We start from the raw sequence: 12,080 nt of genomic DNA on the forward strand, positions 1-12,080 counted from the left end.
CAATCTCATACTCTACTTATGAGCAAAGCCCCTAGATATTTAGGCTTCTACACTTGGAGCAGTAACTCCTCGCTGACCCAGAAATGGCACTCCACCCTTCCATTAGGACCTCAGACTTGGTCTCATTCCCGCCCCTTTGACATTCAGCTGCAACCTGGAGGTCATCACCTGATTAAGCCAAGAGAACCACATCATCTGCAAACAGCAATGAGGTGATCCTGCAACCACCGAAGTAGAAACCCTCTGACACTTCCTGAGGAACCTGGTCAAATGCCCTGCCCAAGTCCACTAAAGAATGTGTAGACTGGTTGGTCCAACTCCCACAAAACCTTGAATATCCTTGAAAGGATTAAAAAAATGATCTGGTAGTTCTAGTTTGTGTTTAATGTGGCTGTCTGATCAGATGTTTCACAACCAAATTGTCAATCAAACGCTGTGCTAAAAAAACAAAGACACGATTGTAGAAATGACGTTCCCTGCGGCTGAAGTCTCTGTTGTCGAGCAAGCGGCCATTTTTTGGCGAAGGACACAGCGTCCCCGTCACAGTGGCGTTTGATGGCCTTGTTTTGTGGCTATTCAGCCTCTTCTTGAAGGTACTTTTGGTTTTGCTGAATGCAAAGCAGTCACATTAAAGCCAGCGACAGCCACCTCCATCTTTGTGGTTTCAGATTTTCGTGCTTGGCAAATGTTCCTGTGAATTTTTGTTTTGTTTAATTTAATCCCCTCTGACTTCTACATAGAGGCAAAAAATGTTAATTGAGACTGGATTATTACAGGAGACATAGCTTCACAGAATTATAAACTGTTTTATTATGCAGGAAGTCTGGCAGTATTTATTTGTTGCGTGTGTGCGTCGGTGAGAGAAAGAAAGAAAGGGGGGAAAAAAAGAAGCACATTGAGTGCTGGCACTTAATCCCATGCTGGTGATGGTGGTTGGCATTGTGTGATGCCAGTTAGTGTTTGGCGCCAACACACAGAGGGCATGGTGTGTGTTTGTGTGTGTTAGGGAGGTAAGTGGCGTTAGAGGAGGGTAGATGAAATAAAATCTGTGCGATAGGAAGCGAAGAGGAGACAGTAGAGGTATAAAAGAGGGGAGGAGGAGAGTAATATCAGCGATGGAGTGATGGAGGGGTGTGAGAGGATGAACGGAGGAGAGAACAAGGGAGTGAGAAGCAGCGTAGGGCAACGAGGGCCTCGTCCCCGTGTTTTTGTGTGCGCAACTGAGAGCCTGTACCTATGTCTTTTTGTGTGTTGTGCGTGTGTGTCCCTGCGTCTTTGTACTGCCTAATCTAGGCGTCAGCAGCTTTTTGAGGCTTTTGTGCTGACAATAATCACACAGCGCTCCTCTTTTCAATTCATCAGCAACAACAACAAGGGATCACATGTCCTCCCCTCCCCCCCCCCATACAGGATCCAGAGAGAGAGAGAGGGAGGGAGGGGACGAGGGCATGGACCGAGTTAAAGTGGCCATCGCGTTGCCTAGTTACTGCTTGGGTTGACGGCGAGCTGGTGCGTTCAAGCGGTCAACGCCCTCCGCACCTCAGCCGAGCGCAAACAGAGCAGGAAGAAAGTGGCGACGAGCTTACAAACGACCTCCGACTGATTTTTGTTCAAAGAATAATTTATTTCATGTTGCAGTTTGATGGATAAACATGATTAAACCACTGGTCAAATCTGTAGCAAGCATTAATAATCGTCATCATCAGAATAACATTAAAAGGAATAATTATTTCAGTTATAAATAATAACAATATCAGAGTGATCAGAGTATTTATTACATCTATACAAGCTACAAATATCAGCATTTGTTGTCTCTTTTTTTTTCTTTTTTGCTTTGTTTCTTTTTTTTCTTCTTCAGCTGTTAAAACCTTAAACACTTCACACATGACCCGGCCGGTGCAGCTGCCCCCTCTCAGCTGTCCAGAGCAGAGAGGAAGTACCTGGGGAACTGGTTTGGTGCTTATCAGGACATTTAATGATTACTTAAAAAAAAATCATGATTGTGTAACACAGATTTCAATTTTTTCCAAAGATTAGTCTGTGGCCAAAGCACCATCTGAGACATACCGTTGTTTTGTTTGCATCTATGAACATCTTCAACACTTTTAATTAAAAAGAAATGTGACACAGTGGTTTAAAGTGAAGGCCTTAAGGGGGGCATCATGGACAAAACCAAGCCTCAAACATATCACAAGAATTTGTTTCATGAATCAGTGCCACGTTTTTTAAGTTTTGTAAAGAAAACAGTGACTCATCTTATCGTTTTGACATTGGTGCGTATGTAACAGCAGATTAGGAAACGTGCATTATATCATTTGTCCCCCAGAGGGAACTAAAATGATTATTTGCCTGTTCAGTACAGATCATGTACAGATCAAATAAAGACAATTTAAGGAACGCCTGCGCAAACAGCATATGGAGATACAGGGTTGGTCCAAACAAACAAATAAAACATTTTTAAAAAGCAGCAACATTTCAGTCTGCTGACATTAGGACCTAAATGCAGCTGCTGAATTAATGCATTAGAACAGATTTTTACTTTTTTTTTAGTTACTGTGGATTTTCATCTGAAATGTTTGCAGCTGTCAATTCTAGCATCTGCTAAAAAACCCAGTACTGATGAATCTCTGATGCTCTGGATATGTGAAGAGAAGGGGGCAGCCAGAGAGCGATGGGGCAGGGAGAGAGCCACACAGTCAATATAGACACTCAGTAAGTCTCAGTACAATAAGAGGAGGCTTAAGTAAAAACAGGAGGGGAAATGAATCAGATAAACAACAACTAAGTGGGTTTTTTGCCCAGTTTGTCTGGATTCAGGTGAGGATTTGGGAATGCTACTGTGCTTTCCTATGAGGGGTGTATCTGTGTGCATGTCGTAGAAGAGAGGATGTAAGCTTATACAAAGGAAAGAAAAAAATACACAAACCACTTTTTTGTCTCAAAAATGTCCATGTAACTTAAAAACATCCACAATAAAAAGATCTTTTTTTCATATATTATCTTCTTTAATTTTTAGTCTGCCCCCTGACTCGAAGTCACAGGTCAAATCGTCATCTTCATCGCACCTTTGTTCCTCCGGAGAAGGATGGAAAAGTTTAAACAAGGCGGAGGAAAAAGAGAAGACGAGGGTTTTCAAGGACGAGGAGCTTCTCTGCCAGTTCGATGGGATTCTGTTTCTCACCATTTTGCTTTTTCATTTCCCCAACAAAATATGTTAATTTGAGCATAACCGCACTCTGGGTCGCAGCCCGGCACCTCATGTAAGAGGAAAAGCTTTTTTTCTTCATAGAACATCTTGTTTTTAAAAGACGGGCTGACCAAATGATAACCATAAGCGAAGCTCTCTGGCAGCCTCCGAACAGAACTGCCTGTTCATATCTTTATGAACGTCACAAACCTTCAATCGCATTTCATCACAGACCTCCGACTAGTCTAACTCCGAGCATTTGGCGGCATTTTCCTACAGTCTTCTCACTGTCCTCGGAGGTCTGTCTAGCTTGCTTTGCTTCTTCCCTTGGCCTAGTCAGTCATGGAGGAGCTCTTGTAGACAGTTGGGGGATTTGAAGACCTCAGGAACCTCGCTGTCCAGTTTGCAGATCACTTTGTAGATGGCCTTCTTCCAGGATGGGTCCGCATCCTTTCCAGCCACGATGGCGTTGAAGAACTCACGAAGGGTCACCTGGGCCACCTCCAGGAATCGATCAGGAACCTGAAAGGAGAAAAAAATAAATCATGGGTGATATCACCAATTTGATCTTTGAAGGAAAAACTTCCCACTTGTGTTTCTGCATTTCTTTCTGCACAAGCACAGCATATTTCCACCTCAGAAAACCTGGAGTGCAAGAGGGAAAGTAACTGAAAAATGATGTGGACATTAGAACATTGCAGCCAGATGTGACTGTAGTATCCAGTGCCAAAACTATGGATATTAATCTGCCGCTGTAACAGTCCTCACCAGATGTTGGCGCTCTGCTGCAGGAACAGCTACAGGAGAATCAGGGGCGTTAATATTGTAGCTGATCTTAAATTCATATTAAATCCTGTTACATCACAGGACAACTTGAGACGTGTCTTTATGTAAAAAATACAGCAGCACAAACGGAGGATCGTGAACTTGAACTTGAAATGTGCTCAGAGATTCAGAGTAAACACGTACATGTTGGCGATTATTGCAAATTATTTATTTAATGTTTTTATTCAGTTTAAGTCATGCGCATACTTTATAGTTAATCAACTAATTTTATTTTTGCTTTATAAATGAGATCATTTTATTTCTGTGGCCATAAAAGTCCATAAAATAAATGAAGAAGAACTCAAAATAAAAAAAGACACATTCTTGCGTAACTGTTTGAACAGGTTGGTTTATGCCATATGACATGATACACATGTGCCGTGACTAATACTAAACAATACGCTGTCAAAAAAGGGAGAACTGAAATAGAGAAAAACAACACACATGTATAAATCTTTAAATAGTGAGCAGGCCGGCTTCCAGAATGCTGATGACGCAAAATGATGAAGAATTAAGCGTGCGGCTGTTTCAGGTGACCAAATATTACTATTCCTGTCAGTAAACTGTTCTTCAGAACTTCCCTTCCCTGTACTTCCCCATTCTTAACAACTCCCAGATGTATGTGTGTGTGTGTGTGTGTGTGTGTGTGTGTGTGTGTGTGTGTGCATGCATGCTCCTTGTGGACACGCACACACTCTCACATAATGGCAGATCACAAACACGCAGTCTTTGACGATGACAGGTGAGCAGTGGTGTGTGATCCGTCAGACTGTGTGTGTTTGTGTGTGTGTAGATTTTAATGCTGTGTGTGTGTCATTGTAACTCTGACAACAGAACAATGGCACACAGAGAGGTACACACACACACACACACACACACACACACACACACACACACACACACACACACACACACATTTTTCAGTCTTTTTTTCCTGCCCTTTCTCCCGGGGGCAAGATCATACAAAGACACTAAACAACCTGACTGGGATACTCCCCCTCCTCCCTCCTCCCTGTCTCCTTTTATTCTTCTGTTTTGGCTCTTTTTCTTGTATGCAGATGCAAACACACACACACCCAAACACACACAGCTGACTCTTCAAGGCAAGGTACACCCACCTATACACCCCAACAAGCTCACACACACGTGGAGGACGGCACAGAGCTGTCTGGGTGTAACCCCCGTCACGCGTGGCAGGACATGCCAAGGTTAGCTGCCACCAGAACGGATGAATCACTCCACGCACACACACGCATACACAGTCACACACACTCGCAGTCTAAATGATTCCCTGGACTCTCATATACTCTGTCTACCCTAACCTACCCTCTCTCTTTTTTAGCTGGCCCCCTGAGACCACAGTTATTTCAATGAGGCCCTCTGTCATTGTCTTAGTGTAGACGCTACTGTACACACACACACACACACACACACACACACACACACACACACACACACGACATACAAGCTTACTCTCACACACATATAAAAGTTAAAACTTTCCAGGATGGTATCAAAAGTTTGGACACACCTACTCAGTAAAGAGTCTTCAGTAGATTAAAGCTTGGGTAGTCAAAACTCTACTGAGGTCTTTTTCAGGCTTTAGAAAATGTAGCATATAGGTGAGACTTTAGCCAATCACAGGTCACTTAAGACCATATCAAGTAATATAAAGAGCAGAGAGAGAGAGAGTCTGTGTGGGAAGTACGGCCTCAGTCACACAGGCCTTGAGACTGTTTGCTATGGAATAATGCTGATATTTGGCTTCACAAATTATTCCAACTATGCTCTTCTGGACGATGGCCATTTTTTTTCAACCTTTTGAATTACTACAACTTAGGCCACAGTAACAGAGGTCAGAGACCACCTGTCAACCAACCATTCCCCAACTGGTTTGCAAGTGGTTGCAAGTTGTTACCTACACAGAGAGTCTGCACTGAAAAATTTGGTCTCCCGTAGTTTGCATAGAAGAAGCTAACTTGTCTGCAGACACTAACCAATTACTGAGTGTGACATTCAACACGAACCATAAATGAGGAAGATTCACCTTTACATTTTCACTTTGAAGGCAGACAGTCTCTGTTTCTGATTTGTGTCTAACTTGACTATTTAGCTTGGAGACCTTCGCAACTTGCTAGCTTTCATCGCATAGAGGTCTGCGGGTATGTTACGATATTTATCTTTCAGACCAGTTTTACTTCCCTGCTGCCATTAATCTCCAGGAGTCAGTCAGGGAATACACATTTTTCCCTAGCGACCAGAGGTTGCCTGGTCTGTTAGGCCTGTGTGATTGGGGCCCAAGTTGTAGTGATGCTATTGGTTGAACAAAAGACTTTGGCACAGTTGGCACAAGCCAAATATCAGCATTACCTGTTTAAGAAGCATCTACCAGTCCTTACAACACAGTGAAGGAGTCTACTTCTAAAATCAGATCTGCTTTTTCTTTTTTGATTCTGGTCTCCTACCACCTCACTGTGGAAGAAATAAAAAGTGGCATAATGCACAGAATTTTCTAGGAAGCAAAGTTTTTGGGCAAAATATGCTTTACATCTTATTCTTCATAGTAGCTGCCTCCATGTTGATAACTCTTGGCATCCACTCAGAGCTTCATGAGGTCATCACCTGGAATGCTTTCCTTACACTCTTAAAGGAACGTCCACATGTGTGGTGCACTTGCGTTGGATGCTTTTCCCCTCACTCTGCAGTGGAGGCCAGATGCAGTGCACAGTCACTCTCTGTGGTTAAACTGTCCTTCAATTCAGTGCTTAATTCATAAGTTAGAAAGCCCTGTAGCTTAGGGAGGGTGAAAACGCCTTGAGACCCATAAAAACACACAGTACACTGGACAGCTGGAGGTGTGTCCTGTTGGAAAAAGAAATGATGGCTCCGCTTAGTGCAAACCTAATGAGACGATGTGTTTTTGCACAGTGCTGTTGTGACCAGTTTGGATGAGAGCCTATTGAATTCTTAATCAGTCCCCAGCAGTGTCACCTGCAAAACAGCCCAAAACATCCCACCTCCTCCCAAATTCATGATGCATCGCATGCAGAGATGGAACAAACTCTCACTCTTGCTTTCCTGACGTGGTTCCATCAGGCTCATCAACAACTGTTTAAAAACTACGCTTGGATAAACTTTGGAAATCCTTGACATTTTCCAGCTTGAATGAAAGTCAGCGCTGTGCGATAGCACAGCTTTTGATATCGATCCAATATCAAGCAAATACAAAGCCAGTATTGCCGATACCGGTACCGATACCTTTAACCAGGAAGCTTATGTAGGTGAGAGCAGTGGGTCATGGTTTATGAGCTGAATCATAATCAATCTGCAAATTCTGAAAACATTTTAATAACCACTTAGTGACTGGGTTTTCCACATTAATTAGTCAACACAAGAAAACACTTTCAGCTTTTCATGTATCTTGAAACAGTTTTTTTTCCAGTTCTAGTTTGACTTTAACTGCATTTTATTGGCTTTGTAGCAATACTTTTATTAGCTGACTCTAATCTAATCTGCACTAAAAAGAAAAGAAAAGTTTCTCCATCTTCAATAAACATGTACAATTTGAACAAAATGCAACTGAAAGATATAAAATCAAAGTTGTTTTTTTTTTATTTAATAATGAGTCAAATATGTTATTAATGTGCTTGTATAAACAGAATGGATACCAATCAAGTAAATTTCATTTGACTAGATTCTGTTAAATCTCACATTTCACATTACTTACATTACTATGTATATAAGTATAACAGAAATACATGGAAACTTTAATCTAAATTGTTAAAGCCAGCATTTTGGGAATAATATATTTATTATTTTCTGTTATTTTTAGTGGAAACTGTAACTGGGTAAAAGCAGTTCATTAAAAATATTATTAACAAACTCTTAGCAGAACTTTGTGTCTGCATTTCTTAAAAAAGGGCAGTAGATCAAACTTTCTGGACTGTTTAAAACTATTTTTGTTATACTTTAAATTTGCTTTTACAGCTCCTGTACAGGCTTAGCCTCACAGGTCTAAAACCATCACATCATCTTGGATTTCTTAGTCTTTTTAGCCACATTAATACAGACAGAAGCTATAACCATGACATCATTTATAAAGAATACAATATAATTCCCTTTCATAGCAAAAACTAGATTATACCATCAAACCTCGGGAGGTGCTACAACTACATACTTGCTTTTTAGCTCTGCAGGAAATCAGAGAAAACCACTAAGTCAAGATGCTGGTTAATGGTTGCTGTGAAACTGCCCGTGGGACAAATAAAAGTTGAAACCTGAGCTTGATCTTTAAGATGAATGTGCCTTTGAGGCGTCCTCTCCCTCCCAGAGCACATCCCTTCATCCTTTAGTTGTTAAAATCGGCTCTTATCTTAAACCAACACAGATCCCCTCCGTTTCAACATCTCCTTGCATAAATTGCATTTCCGCACTGACATTTATATTCTCTGCATGTATGTTAGTGGTGTAGAGCCTGTCGTAGTCTCCGATGCACCTTTAGCACCTAATGAAATGTTTTCCCACGTCTGCTGTTTGTGACTGATGATCTGAAATCGCAAAAACTGTCGAGTTGCACACTTGCACTGCGAGACATTCGCTGACCTTGACCTATAAGTGCCCTGCTGCGGGCGCCTCTTCAGCTTGATGATCACCGTGTGTTTTTCGGGATGACGCGTGTCATCGCGGCAGCGGCGAGAGAACTCAAAGTGCTGAAGCAAGACGACAAAAAGGACACCGCTGACTCAAAGAGAGGCAGGGGGAGAAACGCAGGAAGAAAAGAAGGGAACAAAGAAGGGAGGATATTGTGTGTCCGGTTTGGTGTCGGCTTAACTGGACAGCCCTGCGCGCACGCATGCACGCACACACACACATATACAAACACACACACACACAGACACATACTTCGGTCCAGATGCCCAGATTTGTCTGGCCATCGTAAATCAGTCCAATAAAGAGATCTAAATTAGGCCATCATCAATACAGATGGGCATGTTTTCCCTGTGTGTGTGCGTGTGTGTTTGTGATTTACTCCTGGCTAGGATCTTGATTTGGTATCTAGTTGCCAGGAGAGAGAGAGAGACGGCGGAGGATTGGGGGAAAGTGGGAAGGAGAAAGAAAGCTAAAGAGGAAGAAAGACACTTCGTTCCCAGTAAACATAATTCGCATGATTGCTCCGGTTTGGTGGGTAAATATTGGATGAAGGGAGGCTCAATTACTCTCTCTTCACACACACAGACACAGATGTGCACACACACACACACACACACACACACACACACACACACACACACACACACAGAAGGACAAGAGCCTGTAAATCTCTAAATCGCTGCCCAACAAAGAGGCCTACTGGGACGCCCTCGCTCCTGCTTTTTCTCTTTTTTTGTCTCCTTCCTTTTTCTCTCATCCACTCACTCTATCCCTTCATCATCCGCCTCACAGGCTCATCCTTTCCTGATCTCTTCCTGGAAGTTTATTCTTATGAGAAATCAGAGTGTTTATCGTCAGGCAAATTCATCACCCTCGCTTATAGAGACTAGTGAATATCTGAACTGCTGTTTTTCTTTTGTTGACACATTTAATCGCAGTCCATCTATTCTCTTCTTTCATTTGTACATTTCTATACTAGTTTAAAAGTAGGGATTTCCCAAAAAAATTTGAATTTTTTTTCTCCTAAATCTGATGCGTTTTGTGTTTCTAGTAGCGGTAAAAGCAATACTAATTTACATCAGTATCGGACCGATACCGATACGTAATATCGATACGTAATATCGGATCGGTCCGATACTGATGTAAATTACTGGATCAGATATCGGAGAGAAATAAAAAAATGTAATCGATCCATTAAATATCAAAAAAGCACCTCACAAAACTTGCAACATGGCGTAACTCGGCTCATAACCGTAGCATGTCGGAGCAGTGTGCTCACGTGATAGAGCGGCTGTGTGTATTTGTAGCCTCGCTACCAAACCAGCTTAAACTTGATAATCTGTTGTTAGAATTTATTTAATATTACTTTCTACACCAGGATCTTTTTCTACGTAGCTGACGGCTGGTAACTGTGCAGGGGCGGATCTAGCAAAGTTTAGCCAGGGGGGCCGATAGGGCATTAACAGGGAAAAGGGGGCACAAAGACATACTTTTCTTTCTTATTCTCGTTTAAAATGTCTAGCTTTTAATAAATAATTGTCTGAATCTTACACCCAAAGTTTTAATCTTATGTAAAATATATAGAAGTCCATTACTATATATAGTAACTGTTAAGTCTAATATACCCTGGTAAGCTATACTACTTTTTCCTTTGGGAAGGTATGATCTGTGCAGTCTGCAATTCTGTAGAAGAAAGATGTTGAATCTATTTAATTATTCTTGAAAAATAATTTATTTCTGTGCATTTTTTTTCACACTGCATCAAGTTGCAGTTGAAAAAATTAAAATTGATTACGTCGATTAAGCATCATGAGGTGGAGGGTGGGGGGTGGTTCCCTATTTTTTTTTTTTGCTGGAAGTTTGTAACCCTATTAGTTAGGTTGCTTACTCTTTAAAATACCAGAATAGGAAGGATGGAGTAGGTTTAAGTTCATTAGATTGATCAGTTTTGCTGAACTATGAAATATTTTGGGTGCAGTGTATTTTTTACATACAGGTATAACAGAATAGCTTTAGTGTTGTTGTTTTTTTAAACTTGAGTATGAACTTATACAATATGCAGCAAGATATTAAAAAAAACAGTTTTATTGATTAAAAAACACTATATCGGATTCATATCGGTATCGGCAGATATCTAAATTTATGGTATCGGTATCGGACATAAAAAAGTGGTATTGTGCCATCTCTAGTTCAGATTGGGATAACTGTGCTGTTGGCAAACATAGTGGAGTCTGCTGTGGCTGAAAACACAAAGGAAAGATCACCAGCGAAAGAAAATGTCAGCACCCCGGCCTGAAAACACGAACACGACCGGTAACCACTTAGCAACAGTTACGCCTGTTTACTAATTTAGTCTTTTTTAACAGTGCGGGCCACGAGCACAAAAGGGCAAGGTTGCATTCAAATATTTTTAGAATAAAGGAGAGCCCTTCATAAGTGGGTTACTTTTTTATGTTTATTTTGTCCCATTTTAACACATTCAAAACATGAAAGCTTCAGGGTCACCTGGTCCAGCCCCAACTATATGCTTTATTAAGTCTTAAGCCTAAGCTTAAAAGTAGAGAGGGTGTCTGTCTCCTGAATCTAAACTGGGAGCTGGATCCACAGCGGAGTGGCCTGAAAGCTGAAGGCTATGCCTCCCATTTTACTTTAAATACTCTAGGAACCACAAGTAACCCTAACCCACAGTTTGAGAGTGAAATGCTCTAATGGGGCGATATGGTACTATGAGGTCTTTAAGATAAGGTGAGGCCTGATGTGACCTTGTGCTTTCAACAAGTGGAGAAAATCAATTTAACACAAATTATGAATCAAAACTCCGACATCCAGGCCTCTACAGGCCATTTTTGTGTTAAGATGCTACATTTGCACCTAGTACACCTACTTTAGGGCTCCTAAAAGAAGTTTCGGGGATGCTGTTGAACAGGAAGACCTTTGGTAACAACTGTTCCTGCATTTGCTTGGTGACGGGTGGCCACAGTGACAGCATCAGAACAACGAGAGCGTCACGCCATTGTCGTTCCAAAGAAAGAAGTCTTTGGCGTATTTTACCAGCTCTAGCCCTCTGCTTCCTGTTTTTTTTTTTCTTTTTTCTTTTATGGTCTGCCATCCTTGTCATCTACAATGTGATGCCGATGTTTATCCATATTTGGCAAAATCCACCGACCTCCGCTGACACAAAAGGATGTGATCCTTGTTTCGAGGGTGTGCTTTTAAAAACAGGCAGTACTTAGTCTTTAGCATAAAAACTAAGCAAGATAACATCTAACTGAGGTAACAAATAGGCAGTTGTTCAGAAAATTATGAATTTAGGTCACTGATTTGATATCACTGATGTTGTGACAGTACTGGGACATCAGAGTCACTCAGCAGCACTGATGGCACCGCCTCCCTCCATCCTTTTATGCTTTCCTCTGCA

The 12,080-nt window shown here is 41.5% G+C and overlaps 1 protein-coding gene across 1 annotated transcript in view; it reads right to left on the minus strand.

The window, feature by feature from the left end:
- Nucleotides 1-1,603: 1,603 nt before the first annotated feature.
- Nucleotides 1,604-12,080, minus strand: part of prox1a (prospero homeobox 1a) — a 43,491-nt gene continuing 33,014 nt past the window's right edge. The window contains exon 7 of the mRNA XM_085448349.1: nt 1,604-3,709. Coding sequence (XP_085304475.1) covers nt 3,524-3,709 — 186 coding nt within the window. The 3' untranslated portion in view covers nt 1,604-3,523. The remainder of the gene's footprint in view (nt 3,710-12,080) is intronic.

This window comes from Copadichromis virginalis, linkage group LG23, assembly GCF_057382275.1.
Source record: "Copadichromis virginalis isolate Kocher_CV1m ecotype Utaka linkage group LG23, C_Virginalis_male_GT1.1, whole genome shotgun sequence".
Taxonomy (NCBI): Eukaryota; Metazoa; Chordata; class Actinopteri; order Cichliformes; family Cichlidae; genus Copadichromis; species Copadichromis virginalis.